General features: G+C 47.3%; 1 protein-coding gene across 1 annotated transcript in view; it reads left to right on the top strand.

Moving 5' to 3' along the window:
- Positions 1–2,564: 2,564 nt before the first annotated feature.
- Positions 2,565–18,882, top strand: part of LOC120935241 (gastrula zinc finger protein XlCGF17.1-like) — a gene marked incomplete at its 5' end in the record, with an annotated part of 187,139 nt that continues 170,821 nt past the window's right edge. The window contains one exon of the mRNA XM_040347407.1: positions 2,565–3,312. Coding sequence (XP_040203341.1) covers positions 2,565–3,312 — 748 coding nt within the window. The remainder of the gene's footprint in view (positions 3,313–18,882) is intronic.

The following is an 18,882-nucleotide window of genomic DNA, read 5'->3' as shown; positions in this document are numbered from 1 at the left end:
AAATTAGGGCTGCTTTTACAAAGTGTAAACTGTTTACACCTTGTAAAAGCAGACCCTTCTGTCCAGCGAGGCGTTTTTTTTTTTTTTTTTTTTTTAATTTTTTTTTTTTCGCCGTATCTTTTTTTTTTTTCCCGACGCAACTTTATTGACCCGTCGCTATCCACAAAGCTCGGTGTAACGTAATTTTGCGCTATGCACGTCGGGAAAATGACGTCACGAGCATGCGCAGTACGGCCGGCGTGGGAGCACGCCTAATTTAAATGGGAATCGCCCCCAGTTGAAGTGGAACGCCTTGCGCCGGCCGGATTTAAGTTACACTGCTCAAAATTTCTAGGTAAGTGCTTTGTGGATCGGGCACTTAGTTAGAGATTTTGCGGCGGTGTAACTTTAATGGCAAAAGTTACGTTGCGCCGGGTTTTTGAGGATTAGGCCCAAAATTCCTCCTTTTTCTGTTGAAAGCAGAGCTATGAGCGCTTCATGGGCAGTGCATCACCAGGCTTCGATGGCTCAGATCTGTAAAGCTGCAACTTGGTCTTCAGTCCATACATTCACCAAATTATGTCAAATCGATGTAAGCGGACATGAGGATTCTGCCTTTGGGCGTAGTGTGCTGCAGGCAGTGGTCTAGGGCTTCTTGTCCATTAGCGGCCTGCTTAGATCTGTGTCTCCCACCCTTCATTGAGCATTGCTCTGGGACGTCCCACTATGTAATGAATAGAGGCTCTGTGTCCCGTGATGTACGATAAAGAAAATAGGATTTTTAATAGGGGCTTACCGGTAAAATCCTTTTCTTGGAGTACACCACAGGACACAGAGGTCCCCCCTTCTTATGGGAACCTTACTGCTTTGCTACAAAACTGAGGTACTTCCCCTAGGGGAGGGGTTATATGGAGGGGAACTTGTCTTCATTGGTTGTGGCAGTGTCCAATCACCTCTGGTGACCCTCTGGTACAACCCACTATGTAATGAATAGAGGCTCTGTGTCCCGTGATGTACTCCAAGAAAAGGATTTTACAGGCAAGCTGTTATTAAAAATCCTATTTTCTCTCATTTTCTTGAATTAGAGTGGAGATCCAATCGATATAGAATTTAAGGTTAAAGCAGAAGAAGAAGAGAAGTATGTAAGGAATGATCAGCAGTCTATGGAGGAGGATGGAATAATGAGGCTAATTCTAGAGGAGGATGGAATAACAAGGACATTTATAGAGGAGGACACTCCTACAGAGATCAGCACAGGTGGGTCATTAACACTAAATACATTCCTCCACCCATACTGCTCACTGATTGGTCCAGAGTAGGGGGGCGGGGACTGGGTGATTTCAGCCTGAGCTGTGTTCCCCATTCTGTATTCCTGTATTTCACATCTTTCTTCTCTGTGCGGCAGACACAATTTATGTATCTAGACTGGATTTATGGAGATTCCGGGGTCCAGCCGGCAGCAAAATGTTGACTTTTGCAATAGACGTTAATTGACCTAGGCACCTGGGGTATGTGCTTTGGGTCTCCTTAACCATGCCGAGTTTACCAAGAGCTCTGACAGAACAATTCTCCCATGGTTACTTGTTCTGTTGTCTGCTGGCTGTGTCAGGTGGAGGGATATGTCTGCATAATCTCAGACCCAAGTCACTGAGTGCAGTCTCGGGAGATGGGAGGCAGCGGTGTGGGATCTCTGCAACTTGTCTCATGTAAACATTAAAGCTTCCACTGATTACTGAATACCAATATTATGAGTCCTGACCCGTACACTGTATAATTTATATTGTACATTACATACTCCTGACCCCTGCACTATATACTCCATGCTGTACATTACATCATTCTGATACTATATAGTCCTATCTGTTGTATCTTATACAATATGTTATACATTACATAGTCATGTTGATAATAATGTGATAACATCCTCAGACTTTGGAACCTTAAACAAAAAGTGATAATGAGGGAGGAGTCAATAACCCAATGATGGTGGTCTTCAGAATCAGTCCAGTCTTCATCTTGGTTGTCCCCCCCCCCCCCCCCCATCCTCACTCTCTGACCTCTGGTGGGGCTCAGCCCCACTGTTATTCATGACTAAATCATGGACTAAATAAGGAAGTGAAGTACTTCTTGTGTTGGGAAGATGGCAATGAGTGATAGAGGGGGAGGGGACACTCGTCCTATAATCCCCTCATCACTGTCACTCCTATAAGACAGTTCTCGTTGTTTTCTCACTCTCTGACTAAGGTCCATGAATAAAGAAATTAACTGGTAGGAAATCAGAGGACCCATTTACTAGTTACCTTGAGGGGGAATTGTACGATCCTCAGAGACAAAGCTGCCTGATGTGGGTGGAGTCCTGGTTTAGGGGAACCAATCAGCTCATGTCTAGTAATAATGTTTTTATTTCTATTTTAGTAGATGGACGGGAGATGAGGAAAACCTCAGAGGATTGTCTCACTTTGTCTCCAGACTGTAAAGTAGAAGATGAGGACATCACACAGTATAGTCCAGAAGAAAACCCGACTACCTCAAATGTCCATCCGGCACCACACAGTGTAGATGGTCCATCGTATTCCTCTTATCCTGAGGAACCTCAGACTGTGAGGGGCGGTGCCGGACCATCATATTCCTCTTATCCTGAGGAACCTCAGACTGTGCAGGACAGTGCCGTCCTTTCAACAGAGAAGAGGCTTTCCTGTACCGAGTGCGGGAAGTGTTTTCCTTCTAAATCCAAACTTAATGTGCATAAAAGATCTCACACAGGAGAGAAGCCTTATTCCTGTGCTGAGTGCTGGAAATGTTTTATACACAAATCAGACCTTGTCAAACATCAGAGATCTCACACAGGGGAAAAGCCGTATTCCTGTTCTGAGTGCGAGAAATGTTTTTCAAATAAGTCCAATCTTTACACACATCAGAGATCTCACACGGGGGAGAAGCCGTATTCCTGTCCTGAGTGCGGGAAATCTTTTTCAGAGAAGTCCCATCTTTACAGACATCAGATATCTCACACAGGGGAGAAGCCGTATTCCTGTCTTGAGTGTGGGAAATCTTTTTCAGATAAGTCCAATCTTTACAGACACCAGAGATCTCACACGGGGGAGAAGCCGTATTCCTGTCCTGAGTGCGGGAAATCTTTTTCAGATAAGTCCACTCTTTCCACGCATCAGAGATCTCACACGGGGGAGAAGCCATATTCCTGTCCTGAGTGCGGGAAATCATTTTCACAGATGTCCAGTCTTTACATACATCAGAGATCTCACACAGGAGAGAAGCCGTATTCCTGTCCTGAGTGCGGGAAATGTTTTTCACGGAAGTCTTATCTTTACAGACATCAGAGATCTCACACAGGGAGAAGCCGCATTCCTGTCCTGAGTGAAGGAATTGTTCCTCACTGAAGTCCTGTCTTACTGTACATCAGGGATCGCAATCGCCTTCCGTGAATAAAAGTGGCGTTTGGGAACCTGCCACTGAGGTACCACACATTCCACAAACTCACAGAAGGGGCAGAGTCTACCAACTGAAAAGGCAGCAGTTGAAGTGCTAGCAATTTAGCCAAGCTAGCATTCAACCGATGGGCATGTGGGTGGCTGCAAGCTAATTTCTTTTGGCGGTGCAGCAGCTGGGGCAGGGAAATTTGCCTGGTGCAATCGGACACTTCATAAGGAGATCAGAGATCACCAAAGACATGGATGAAGTGTTGTACCGTGTTGGCCATTGATAGCAGTAGAAAAATAAAAATTGAGTCATTACCTTTCATTGGCTGAGTACATTTTGTGGTGTAAGATTTCACAAACACTTAGGCCCGGTACACACGACCGAGTTTCTCGACAGAATTCAGACAGAAACTCGATCAGAGCCAAATTCTGCCGAGAAACCCGGCCGTGAGTACACTTTCGGCCGAGGAAGCCGACGAGTTCCTCGTCGAGCCAAATAGAGAACATGTTCTCTATTTCCTCGTTGTTCAATGAGGAAAGTTGGCTCGCCGAGATCCTCGGCGGCTTCACAAGGTACTCGACGAGCAAAACGATGAGTTTTGCCCGTTGAGTTCCTCGGACGTGTGTACGGGGCCTTAGAGGTCTAATTAAAAAATAAAAATAGTTGAATGAATGTGAGCGGCATTCACCCAGCTGTGATGAATATCGGATGTCATTTATTTCATACTCTGATTTCCTTGGCTCCATCTAGCGGCCATAATGCGGTATTTTCCCACAAATAGAGATTTCTTTTGGTGGTATTTGATCATCACTGGGGGGTTTATTTTTTCTAAACAAACTAAAAAAGTTTTCTTTGTTTCTGTTATAAAATTTTGTTTTCTCCTTCACTGATGGCACTAATGAGACGGCACTGATATGTAGAATTGATGGGCACCAATAGGTGGCACTGATGGGCACTGACAGGCGACACTGATGGGCACTGACATGCAGCACTGATGGGCACTGACAGGCGACATTGATGGGCACGGACAGGAGGCATTGATTAGCACGGACAGGTGGCATTGATGGGCACTGACAGGCAGCACTGATGGTCACTGACATGCGGCATTGATGGGCACTGACAGGCGGCATTGACAGGCAGCACTGATAGGCGACTGGCAATGAGACACTGATGGGCACTGACAGGTGACACTGATGGACACTTATAGATGGCACTGATGTGCAGCACTGATGATGAGGTACTGACAGGTTTTTTTGATTGGCACTTCGGGCACTGACAGGCGTTTCTGATGGGGCATTGACTGACAGCTCATTGGCATGTTTTTTTAGCAATTCTGATGGGGCTGTGCTGATAATCCATGTGCTAATTATCAGCGCAGACCCCCAATCGGCACAAACCAAGGAAAGACGTTTACCACCACTTCCTGTGATTGGTCACAGCTGATCATGTGGTAAGGCGCCTCCCTCAGAGGCTACTTACCACGATCGGAGATGCGGTGTATCAGAGTGACACACGGCACCAGGCTGGCATATTATCTGCTGGACGTCATATGACATCCAGTCAAGATAACTGAACCACTGCCCGACCGTCATTCTGCTATAGACAGGGCGAGAATTGGTCAATCAAAACAACAATATTAACCAGTTGCTGACCTGCATTAATATATACTGTGGATGGGCGGCTCATACAGGTATGGTAATGTACTTTTATGTTATGGCTTTCTTCCGTGTCCGCACCCATGCACGCGCAAACCCAGCAACCCCCACTGTCATTTGTCAGCAGGTCCCAGCCAATGATTTTGCCTGGTAACCTGCTGATCACCTGCAGCCAATGACAAATCACTCCTGTGTTTTATTTTATAAACACGGGGAGCTATCTAGTGGTTTCTTCTCTTCTCGAGTCCTTTTCAGTTCAGGAAGAGAAGAGAACACCACACTGTGAGTATAATCAGCACACTGTGCACCCACACACCTTAGATTGGCACATTTAACCCCATTGATTACCCTCATTTACCCTTTGTCACCCAACCAGTGCCATTAGTACTGCATCAGTGTACAGTATTTTTCACCAATCGCTGTATTAGAGTCACTTGTTACAACAGATAGCGCCAGGGTCAGTATTGCTAGCATTAGATTGCCCGCACACTATCACACTCACGCTATAGGATCCTGATCACCACCATTGCTAGTTTAGTGTCTGTATGGATCAATATCCTGATCACCGCCATTGCTAGTTTAGTGTCTGTATGGATCAATATCCTGATCATGAACAGAACTATATTAGTGTCCCCCTTAGTATAGTGTCTGTATGGATCAATATCCTGATCATAAACAGAACTATATTAGTGTCCCCCTTAGTATAGTGTATTCTTGCCTTTGTATTCTGGTCACTCAGTCTGCAGTGGGATAAAAGAGACTCCCTCAAAAACAGCACTACATTTTCCCTCCCACACTATATACCATCTAACCCATGTCATTTATACATTCTTCATGATTTTTTGATGCGATTATACATGAGGTTATGGATGGCCAGGTTTTGAAGTGGGGTTAGGGGAATGGGATTCAGACTCCTTTTGTGCTGTTTTTGTTTTATTGATCTTCTGCTATATTGGACCGGATTGGTTCAGTATATGGCTCAAATTTCACGTCATCATTTAACATCCTTGTTGGAGGAAGCAAGATCGCAAATGGGAACCTTTATTATGTTCCTTACTAGATGTAAGACATATGACATGCAGCTTTGGTCAATTACAGTATTTCTCTATATTTTATTGGAATAATCCAAGACAGCAACACTTTTTGAAATATTGTGAATGTCGAGAAGCAATTTTCGTCTTTTCTTCTTCATATATATATATATATATATATATATATATATATATATATAATTTTATTTATTTTTTTTAGATGCACCTGCGGACTGCGTCTGCAGTTTATCTGCATATGATTCTGTGCTGTTTGCATAATTAAATCGAAACAAAATTAGAAGGTAGAAGACAATAGGGTCTAATGCCACGTACACACGATCGTTTTTCGGCATGAAAAAAAACAAAGTTTTTAAAAACGTTATTTAAAATGATCGTGTTTGGGCTTCACATTGTTTTTCGGCTTCTGAAAAAATGTTGTTTTTCGGGTTGTAAAAAATGATCGTGTGTGGGCTAAAAGGATGTTTTAAACCCGCGCATGCCTAGAAGCAAGTTATGAAACGGGAGAGCTTGTTCTGGTAAAACTATCATTCATAATGGAGTAAGCACATTTATCACGCTGTAACGGACAAAAAAGCGCAAATCGTCTTTTTACTAACAAGGAATCCGCTAAAAGCAGCCCAAAGGCGAATAGAACTTCCCCTTTAGAGTGCCGTCGCACGTGTTGTACGTCCCCACCCTTTGTTCATAATTTTTCAAAAACTATGGTGTGTGGGCAACATCGTTTTTAATGATGAAGTTGGAAAAACGTATTTTTTTTTCATGACGAAAAACGATCGTGTGTACTCGGCATTAGAAGAGTTCTGCCCTTGACGCATACCACAATGTCATCTCTGGTTATATTCTATGCTACATTAGTATGTGTCTCTTTGAGCATTTTTTATAACATTATTATGAGGATATATAGATGCTTTAAAATGGCATCCAAACCAGAACGACATGGTATAGCGTAGAGCTGCACACTTAATCGTCAAGAATCGTTATCGCAATCTTTTTCCCTTTGCAATTCTTGACACGGGTTTCACGATCTTTGACATGAAAATAATTTTCTCTCTGCACTTTGGTATGCAAAGAATTTCCTGTCTGCTCTCAGCCAAAAGTCAAATAGCTAAATTTAGGTAGATGGGCGCATATTTGCGGCAGCGTAACGCAACGTATATGCGCTACGCCGGCATAAGTCGGAGAGCAAAATAGATGATTCCCAAAGCACTTGCTCTCCAATTTGCGCCGGCTGAACCTAAATTAGAAGGCGTAAGCCGGTGTAAGTGTAAGTGGGTGTGAACTTATGCAAATGATTGTCTGAGCGTGGTGCAGTGGCTTACGCCCGGCTTATCTTCAACGGAGCATGCGCAGTGATGTCTAAGTCGGATTGCTTCCTTGTGCACATGCGCGCAACTAGGTCAGCCAAACTTTCCGTTGTACGCCGAGCACATACATACGCCCAGACATGCGTCCGTCCGACACAAAATTACATCCTGCTTTTTCCCCCCCTGAGCAAGGTAATTTTGCTGGTGGCTTGTTTTTTCTGGATGATGTCTGCTCCCGTCAGCAAACGAAAAAAGAACTTTACTGCACAGGAGAGGGCAATAATCATTTCTGGCATGGAGCAGTTTGATCAGTTCCTCCATGGTCCGGAGAGTAGGGATACCACCCGTGCCAGGAAGCAGGAGATCCTGAACATTATTGCCACTCGGGTCAATTCCCTTGGCAATGTCCCCCGCATCGCAAAGGACATTAATAAAAAGATTAATGACCTGCGGCTCCATGTGCGGAAGAAGCTTGCTAAAATTAATAAGCACCAGACTGGCACTGGGGGTGGACCACCCTGCGATGTTGAGCTGACCCCGGAGGATGAGAGGGTCACCCGGTGTCTGCATAGGGAGCAGGTGGAGGGAGTTGAGGGGTTTGATTCCCGGCAAGAGGTCTTGAGGACAGGTAAGTGTGTTTTATATTCCCTATCTGGTGTGTAGCATGTGTGGGGGTGGAAGGGAATATGTGTCAAGTGTGTGGGTCCCCCAACATGTGACTGCTTTATGTCATCCACAGATGTGCAGGAGGGAGCGGGCCCAAATGGTGTCGGTGGCCGTCCCACCTCATCTTCCGAGGATCAGCCTCAGGAAGACCCCCAAGATGCTGCGGTGGTGGGGAGTGTCCACACTTCTCCTCTTGAGGAGGTGGTGGAGGAGTCGGTGGACCTTGGCCAGATTGGTATAATTATAGAGGAGTCCATTTTGATGGCTGGGCCCTCTCACACCTCCACCCCCATCAGGGGAAGCCCCTCTGTTTCTCCCACCAGCAGGGGAACCACCTCAAGGGGCTCACCCTACACCCGCTCAATCGCCTCTTCTGCCCCAAGAAAGGTAACCAGGAAGTCGAGGGGTGTACCCGGTAATGTCCAGGACCAAATAGCCCTGGACCAGAGCCAGCAGACCCGGCATATGGGGGAGATAGCCGGGCACCTGCAACAGATGGCTGATAATGCTGGCCAAATCCAGGAGGCAGTGCAGGAGGTGAGCTGCAACAGCTCTGCACTGGCCACCTGTGTGGTTGACCTGCAGGCCAACACTGTCACCATGGTGGGCAAGGTTGATAGCCTTATTGAGGCTGTAAAGGCCAACACGGCTGCCATACAGGAGGAGGGGAGATGGAGGCAACAAAATGAGTGGGCTAACCTCACCCGCCAGCTGAGGATGCAGGCCCAAACCAACCTGGTCCTCAACAGGATTGCCGTTGCCTTGGAGGGTAGGCAGCCGTCACCTGCCAGGAGTGGCCCATCCAGGGATGAGCCCCCTCCAGATGTCCCACCCCAGGCATCAGAGGAGCTAAAGAGGTGGCAGCAGGCGCAGCCGCCGTAAGGCAAAATAACTGCCTTTTTTTTTTTCTATGCTCAGGTGATGAGCTTTTTTTTTTTTAATATGCTCAGGTGATGAGTTTTTTTTTTTTAAATATGCTCAGGTGATGAGTTTTTTTTTATTATTCTATGCTCAGGTGATGCTTTTTTTAAATTTTGAAAGCACACTGTGAGGAGTGCTGCTACAGTGTGAATGTGGGGGGGTGACACTCCTGCCAGTAAGGTTTGTCACCCTCAGTCGTTAGGGAGAAGTGATCCCCACGACCCGTGTGAATGGTGTATGAATGTACAGCGACATAATTGGAGCCTTGGCGTGGCATTGCTGCTTCCAAGTACCGTGCGGTGTACTTTGGTCTAATCCAATTTGATGAGGATGTGGGGTGTGTGCTAGGGACCACAGTGGTGTGCATGCATGCATTCTCCTTGTGCCATGATTAATGTGTGTGTTTAACGTGCAAACATGTCTTCTGTGAGGCGTCTTCTAACTGCTGCTCCCACAGCAGACGGGGTATCCTCGGTTAGGGGGGATTTCGTGGTTCGGGGGTCAGGTCATCACGTAGCTCAATCTCCAGGCCCTTTCTCATGGCATAGTTGTGCAGAATGCAACATGCACCGATGATCTGGCACACAAAGTTTGGGGAATACAACAGGGTCCCCCTGGACTTATCCAGGCATCGGAAACGGGACTTCAGGAGGCCAAATGTGCGTTCCACTACTCCACGGGTACGTGTGTGTGCAGCATTGTATCTTTGCTCTCCTGGGGTTTGTGGATTCCGGTATGGAGTCATGAGATGGGGTCCAAGTGCATATGCAGAGTCACCTGTAAGGGAAAAGACAGGAGGATGTTAGTCGTGCATGTGCCCCTCGTGATGTCTGCATCATGGGGGGCGGACAGTCATGCCTGACTCCCATGTCACTCACCAACCAGCCAGCTGTCCCCATACATGTTCTGTTCAAAATCCGTTGGGATGTGGCTTTGCCGGTATATGAAGCTGTCGTGGCTGGACGTGGGTGTTTGGCACGGACGTGCAATATGAGGCATTGGGCATCGGCTTGTCAGAACCATTGACGTATCTCGGCATAGAGCCTACATATACCGTCAGAATATTTATTCTGAACTATAAAATATTATTGTATTATGAAAATATGTATATCTGTGCTTTGGGAGAAATACAATTTTCCTACAATACAAGATATCTAAAATTCTTTTATCGGTGCTATTTTGAGGACAAGCAATACAAATGAATATTTAAAATATATATATTTATTAACTAAAGGTACAGTGCAAAATCTAAAATCAGGTACAATTCGTATTACAACAATTAACTGATATGCTTCTATAATCAGAAATAAGCGATGGTTGAATGTTTAGAGACTATTTACAATATTATGACAAGGCGTTCATAGCTCTCATATTTAAATCATCTTGGCGTATTTAAAACCTTTTAGCTTTTAGTGACATAACCTTGACATTGAATTATCTCTTCTCAATAACAAACAGATCTCTTGCCACTGCTACATAAAACACAAGGACAAGATGTCCTGTGGACAGTTCTTGGTAATTTGGCCAAGAATGTCTTTTTAACACACAAGGCTATCTCTACTGCATCACCTGTTTAAACATATCCCAACATTAGGCCATTTACTAGGACTCACAATGATATTGTGATCGATATATGTAACAAGTATCTATATACAGTACGTCTGTGCGTTACTTCTGTAATTGCCTCTGAAGTATCTCATGCTGCAGTTAAAGACATTCCAGATACAATTAACACTTGCTAAGATAATAGAGTGGCCACAGTTGGTATCTGTTTAAACTACCTATTGCATAGAGGATGTAAGATCAAAATTATACATTACCAGTAATTAAGAGATCTTTCTGTTTGAGAAGGGAAAGTCCTAATGAAGGACTCTTGAGAGCCCCTACATGTTTGCGGTCACTCTCTGCTTTCCAGCTTCCTTCAGAGATCAGCCATCTCTCTCCCTCAAGCTTCTTCCCATCAGACCTCCACTCTCTGTACTGAGCAATCACTTTTTATCTCTCCCAAGAAGTGGGTGTGTCACATCACTATCACATGACTGCCGATGTCACATAATAATATGTTTTGATAAGTCTATATTGAACCAATGCCGATATTAACCTGTAGGGGGCAGTAGCGTGTAAGGAATTATTCCTAATGATGAGGTCAAGCAGAGTTAATCATGACTTATGACCTCTCTAACTTGGGCCTATAAAACCCCCCCATAAATTGTCCTGTATGTCAAACAGTTGTCAGACATCTTGGCAACGTCTAAAGTTATGATTGAGATAAGGTTTTATGATCAACACACATGCCTTGGAAAGTTCCTTGAACTGATGCCGGAATGTGATCAGAGCAGCCTAATACTATTCAGTTATTTTAGGATCTTGTATTTTTGGGACCCTAGTATTGTCTATGTATTACACAGGCTTATATATGAATTACTAATACACACATATTGTTAAGGCATTATAAAGAAACAATACTATTTAAGATATACAATTCCGCTGGGATTGTGAATAAGCCGCCTTAGTCTCATAGTGCAAAGACAATGCTGAGTTTCGTGTCATGCTGTGCAGGCTTTTCATCTCCCATGAAACCAGAATTCCTCATCATTCTCTTATCTTCTAAGTGTTAAACCCCCAAGATATATGACCTTGGAGATGGCACAGATAGGCATCCAGTTTCTTGTGAAGAGATAGGTCATTCTGGGAACAAGGCCTTATTCACAGGTTTAAGACACAAAATGGCATCTCTTCTGCTAAACATATTATGAATATGGAACACTATAAAACATATCAAATGTGCGATCTTATGTGTATTCTTTTAACCCCAAATGTTCCGACAGGCTATCACCTGTACGTTGATGGAATGCCAGTGCTTCCGATTGCGGTATATCTGCTCTGTGTCCAGGGGGGCCGTAGTGCCACATGTGTGCAATCAATGGCCCCCACGGTGCGTGAGAATCTGGCAATTCTTGTAGGCTTCCTTGGGTTGCTTGGTCAATAGTTATGGGGAGAGGGGGGAATGTGTATATGTAACATGTACTTCATTTAATTTTGTAAATAATTACAATAAGCTATGTGGAGTATCTGTGGAAATAGAAGAATACTCTAGATAATCTGCACAGGTGGTTGAGCGTACAGTAGTTTAGTTGTTTATTATTATTTTAGTTTGTGTGTGACCAAGCCTGGGTATGCCCAATAGGCTCTGTATTGTATTGTTTGTTTTTTTTACCTTGAAAATTACAATAAAAACAATAAAAAAAAAAAAACAGCATCCCCCCAACAAGCGTGCCAGGTCTGGGGTCAAATTGTATCTCTCCCATAAATATTGGTTGGAATTTCGTGGTAGTGCAGAAGAAAGAACTCGGGGGTCCATGGTAGTTCTCTGTCAGTGAACTTCTGGACTATGCGGTGGACCTCCTTCCAGAAGGATTGAAGGAGGCGGCAGGACCAGAAGATGTGGAGGAGTGAACCAGTGTCCTCCCCACACCTCCAGCATAGGTCTGAGCTCTGGGGAACTTCTTATGGATCCTCTCCAGTGTGTAGTACCAGCGGGTCAGCACCTTGAATCCGACTCTTGATGTCCAGCACAAATGGAAGTTTTGTAGGAAAAATAGGATTTTTGTACTCACCGTAAAATCCATTTCTCTGAGTTCATGGATGGACACAGCAGCCTTTGACCTTAGGGTTATATTTCCGCTTCCTTCAGGAGAGTTAGGCAGAAAAAAAGCACTTTAAGTGTTAACAACACTTTCCTCAGTGCAGCTCCTCCCAGGGGGCGTGGTTCCCCGGGTATAACCCACACCCTGCCTCAGCAGCTCCAGTTCGTAACAAGCAGTACAAACAAAGGAGGAGTGGGTGCTGTGTCTGTCCATGAACTCAGAGAAATGGATTTTACGGTGAGTACAAAAATCCTATTTTGTCTTCCGTTCATGGACGGACACAGCAGCCTTTGACCTTAGGGACGTCCCCAAGCAGTGTCAAAAATTTTGAGGGGTGGGAAAACAACACAGCAAACCAAGCTTCACCCCAAACAAAACCGGAGTTACTCAACGGAGGAACTCCAACCTTAACCTTGCGGCCGAAGGAGGCATCCGAAGATGCACTCACATCCACCTTGTAAAACTTTGAAAAAGTGTGGACTGACAACCAGGTCGCTGCCTTACACACCTGTAGCACAGAGGCTTGATGACGAAAAGCCCAAGAGGCACCTTGGTCGAATGCGCCGTAACCTGAAAGGGAGGCGCCCGCCCCTTTAGGGCATAGGCCTGAAGCACAACCTGTCTGATCCACCTAGAAATGGTGGACGAGACCGACAGACCCTTCTTAGGACCATTCACCGACACGAACAGTGAGTCCGACTTCCGGAACGGAGCCGTAGCAGATAAGTACACCTGCAGGGCCCGAACCACATCCAGGGTATGTAAAGTGGCCTCCTTCGGGTTTTTCGGCCGAAGACATAAGGATGGTAACACAATGTCCTCATTAATGTGAAAAGCCGAAACAACCTTCGTAAGGAATGACAGCTGCGGCCGCAGCACCACCTTATCCTCATGGATGACCAAGTAGGAAACCTTGCAGGACAAGGCCGCCAGTTTAGACACCCGTCTGATCGAGGTAATTGCTACCAGAAAAACCACCTTCTGTGACAGAGTCAACAAGGGGATCTTCCGAATGTCCTCAAAGGGAGCGTCTTGAAGCACCGAGAGGACTAAATTCAAGTCCCATGGGGGCAGTGGAGGGCGCACAGGAGGGGCCACATGCCGGACCCCCTGCACAAACGTACGCACCAAGGAGTGCGCTGCCAAGGGTCGCTGAAAGTAAACAGCTAGAGCCGAAAATCTGACTCTTAACCGTACTTAAGGCGAGAGCCTGGTCCACCCCCCGCTGTAAAAACAGCAGAATCCGGGACACCACGTATGCACCGGGGTGCCATTTCATCTCTTCACACATAGAGATGTAGGCCCTCCACGTACAATGGTAAATCCTCCGTGAAGTAGACTTCCGTGCACGCAGCATAGTAGAAACCACCGAGCCTGATAGGCCCCGGTCCTTCAACACCTGGCTCTCAACAGCCACGCCCTTAAAGCCAGCGACTGTAAAGCAGGGTGGAAGATCGAACCCTGCGACAGAAGATCTTCTCTCAGGGGTAGACGCCAGACGCACCAGGTCCGCGTACCAGGAGCGGCGCGACCAATCTGGTGTGATCAGGATTGTTGGAATCCCTTTCGGCTTCCACTCTGCGCAGCAGGCGAGGAAGAAGCTTCAGAGGCAGGAAGGCGTAAATTAGGCGATAGCGCCACCAACGCGTCTGCCCACGGGTCCTTAGACCTGGCCACGAACCTTGGCACCTTCCGATTGAGATGGGACGCTAGGTCAACGTCTGGAGTGCCCCACTTTCGGCACAGACTCTGAAACACCTCTGGGTGGAGTGACCACTCTCCTTGGTCCAGAGTTTGGTGACTTAGGTAGTCGGCTTGCCAATTCTGTACTCCCGGAATGTACACGGCCGACAGAGCCGGAACGGACCTTTCGGCCCACTGAAGAATGTGTGCGACCTCCGTCGCTGCATCTGAACTCCGTGTGCCTCCCTGATGATTGACGTACGCCACGGCCGTGGCGTTGTCGGACTGGATCCTGACCGGTCGGCCCTGCAGATCCAGGGACCACCTGGCGAGACACAGCTTGATTGCTCGGAGCTCCAGTATATTGATTGGAAGGCGGGACTCCTCCTGAGTCCAGCACCCCTGGGTTGACTGGGTGCCCCAAACGCCCCCCCAACCGGAGAGGCTGGCATCCGTTGTGACCACAGTCCATTGGCACGGCAGAAACGACTTCCTGGTCCGAAGCACCGGAGTCGTCAGCCACCACACCAGAGAAGACTTGACCAGATGGCTCAACTGGATCTGGTAATCCAGAGACGACGGGAGCTTGTCCCAACGTGACAGAATTTCCTTCTGTAGCTTCCTGGTGTGGAATTGGGCATACGGAACCGCCTCGAAAGAGGCCACCATCAGACCCAGAACCCTAATGCAGAATCGAAGAGATGACCACTTCTGGGTCGACAACTGCTGCACCGCAGATTGCAGTGTCCGAAGCTTCTCCTCTGGGAGGAAAACCCTTGCCTCCGCGGAATCCAGGACTAGTCCCAGGTATTCCAGTCTCTGAGACGGAACTAACACTGACTTCTGGACATTCAGAAGCCAGCCGAACTCTTGGAGAGTCCGACACGTGATAGACAAGTCCTCTTCTAATTCTGAGCCTGAAGAAGCTCGCAGGAGAAGGTCGTCCAGATATTCCACGATAACGATCCCTCTCTGTCTCAGCAGGGCTAGTATCGGGGCAAGCACCTTGGTGAAAATCCGTGGTGCCGATGCCAAGCCGAACGGGAGGGCCACAAATTGAAAATGGTCCTCCCCGATCGCAAAGCGCAGAAACCTCTGGTGCTTTGTGCATATGGGAACATGTAGGTATGCGTCCATGATATCCAAGGATGCCAGAAAGTCCCCCTGATGGAGCTCTGCTATTATCGAGCGAATCGACTCCATCCTGAATTTTTGCACCCTGATAAAACAATTGAGGTTTTTTAGGTCCAGGATTGGACGAACCACTTCCTTATTGGGGACTACAAACAGATTGGAGTAAAACCCCTGAAACCGTTCCATCGAGGGAACTGGCACAACCACTCCCCTGTTCAGTAGATCATGGACAGCCCCCGCCAGAGCCTTTCCGGAGATCCGGAGGAAGCTGGAGGTTGGAAGGAAAAAATCTGTTTGGTGGACAAGAGAGAAACTCTATCTTGTACCCCGAGGAAACTACTTCACAAACCCAACGGTCGGAAAGAAGAGATCTCCACCGAGCCGCGAATTTGCGAAGCCGTCCCCCCACCCGAGACACGGGCGGGGGCAGACCTTCATGCGGAAGCAGGCTTGTTGGGCTTGTGGTACCAGGTGCGCTTCTGCCCCGCAGCAGGGGTCTTAGCACCTTGCAAACTTTTTCCTGCCGCACTGGGCGCACGAAAAAAAACGCTTGGGGCTAGTAAAGGAGGGACCTTGCTTACGGCGAGGCTCCTTGCCCTTCCCAGACTGTGGGAGCAGAGTGCTCTTGCCACCCGTGGCATCCCTAATGATGTCATCCAGGGATGCCCTGAAAAGCCGTTCACCCTTAAGGGCAAATCCACTAAGGCCTTCTTTGAGGACTGGTCCGCAGACCAGCATTACAGCCACACAAGGTGGCGCAGTACCACCGCAAGGGGAGCATATCCAGGACCGACTCACAGACGAACTTCAGACCCTGAACCAACTGTTTGGCCAGGTCCTTACAGGTCTCGGAAGCATCCTGTGCCTCCAGCTCCTGCAGCAAAAGCTTTGCCCTTTCGGTCAGAGTCTGCGACACCAGAGTCCCGGCCAAAACCGGTCTCACAGCCGAACCCACTACTGTGAACATGGAGCGGGCCACAGCTTCCACTCTCCTATCTGCGGGGTCCTTAAAGGCAGGAGCCCCTTTCACAGGCAATGTGGTGGCTTTGCTCAATCTGAACACGGGAGGGTCCACGGACGGAGGAGAGACCCACTTTTTTAAAAAGTCCTCCTCAAAGGGATAATGGGTCGCAAAGTATTTTGGAACGACAAAAACTTTCTGCGGCGTATCTCATTCCTTGTACAATAAATTGTCCAAATAAGGAACACAAGGAAACACTTTTGTGGTGCGCGGCGGTTTGTGGAACCCAAAAGGGACTGGCACATCTGTTGCCTCCGCCAAATCCTCAAGTTTCTGAGTATCATGCACCGCAGAAATAAGAGCCCCAACAAATTCCTTAACAGCAACTGACCCTGAAGCAGAGTCATCCTCACTGTCCGCGTGAGTTAAGCCCGCATCATCTGACACGACAGAACCAGAGCCAGACGCAATAGCAGGGCCTGATTCTGTGTCGGAGACATCCCCAGAAGTAGGCTCAGGGAGGGGGCGCTTTTTACCCCCCCCTTCTGGCCACTAGCCGCTTCAAACCTGGCGAGAAACGCCTCCAGGACAGCCGACATTGCCTCAACAGATGTGGCAGGGGCATCAAGGGTTAACTCAGGCATGTTTGGGGGCAGAAGTACCAGGTTCAGGCTCCATAATGCCCCATCGCTGTGTTACCCGGCACTGAAAGGCAGAACCACCCACCGGTCACCTCCTGGCTGCTAAAAACAGAAGTAGAGGCCCCCAGGGAACTCACCACCCCACCCGGTGCAGCGTGAGCTGAAAAAAACCTGAGGTGTACACTGAAGCTGGCTGCGCTGCGTCTGTCACCTCAGGGATGATTTGCGGTCTTAACAGCGCTAAAACAGCCACACGAGGCCAAGACAAATCCAAGATGGCCGCCGTATGAGGCAAAAAGCACCAGCGGGCTACAAGAAAATGGCCGCCGAGCTATGTAAACCGCGACCACGGCAAAATGGCGGCCGTTGCGCAGTTTAAAATATCCCCAGTGACGCACCAACACAGCGCAGCACACAGTAACACCTGCACAGTAAAAAACACAGCCCCTCGCATACACACAGACCCTGGTGGTAATAAAGAGACCCCAGGAGGCCCCCCTCACAGCCGCTACCCAGTATGGGAAAGGAGGGAGAGAGGAAAGCAGGGCGGACCCTCAGTCGACCTCCCCAGGGAAAACACCAGCCATACCACCTTGCCAGGGCAAGGGGCCACTACTTACCCGTCCTGCGACCACCGGCTGGAGGCATCCCAGACAGAACCAACGTCCACTAACGGCATGGCTGTCGGCCAGACACACTGCGACAAGGCCATAGAGACCGGTCATATGTGTGTCCTGGAACCTGTAGTTCCCTGGCCGCCCCTGGAGCAATGGGGCCTGTCGTGGACGACCTAGAGCTGAGCTGAGGGCCGGCACACGCTCGATGGCCGAACACGGGGGGACTACAAGAGTCAAGACCCAGCCTGTCACCCAGTCGGCAGTTGATAGAAGAATCGCAGGATTAAAAAATGCAGGAACAAAACAATAAAAAGCGGAAAAAAAAAATCGCAAAAAAAATTCCAGAGTACAGGGACTCCAGTGTGCCTGTCCTCTCCTGACATTAGGCAGAAAGAAACTGGAGCTGCTGAGGCAGGGTGTGGGTTATACCCGAGGAACCACGCCCCCTGGGAGGAGCTGCACTGAGGAAAGTGTTGTTAACACTTAAAGTGCTTTTTTTCTGCCTAACTCTCCTGAAGGAAGCGGATATAACCCTAAGGTCAAAGGCTGCTGTGTCCGTCCATGAACGGAAGAGAAAGAGGAAAAGTCTATTGACTTGTTTCTCCGTAAATTGTAGTCCCATTTGGCAACATATGGAGGTCTAAAGTCTGGGAGTTGGAATAAAAATACAGTAGTTGGTAAGTTTGGGATATTGCATGACGCATTGGAGACTTCTCTAGGCAAATATACATGTAATTTCAGAGTTTATGCGGGAAGTAGAGCCCAGACTACATGGGGAGCAGTGACAAGATAGACTTGGTGTCATCTTTTTTCCACAAGGGACATTTGTATGTGGACAACTTCTATACAGGCGTATTACTTTTCTTTTTTTAAATCGGATCCTTTTTTTATTTGTATATGCAAATAACATTGAAACAATACAGACAAATTATACAAACAAAATCACAATAAACAAAACACAATCCAAGAAAAAAAAAAAAGACAGTTTTGGGTACCAATCACCTTCACCCAGTATCTTTGAAGTTTCGGACACCGCCACAAAAGATGTATAGCATACCAGTATTACCACATCTAGCACAGGCTGGCTCAGATTTCAATCCAATTGCATACAGAAATTGGGGAGTTCTATAGACTCTATGGAGAATAAAGATCTGTGTCAGTCTGTGTGATGGAGAAAGAAACAC

This window comes from Rana temporaria, chromosome 4 (genome assembly GCF_905171775.1).
Source record: "Rana temporaria chromosome 4, aRanTem1.1, whole genome shotgun sequence".
NCBI lineage: Eukaryota > Metazoa > Chordata > Amphibia > Anura > Ranidae > Rana > Rana temporaria.
The sequence above is the reverse complement of the archived record's forward strand: the minus strand, read 5'-3'. Positions and strand labels throughout refer to the sequence as shown.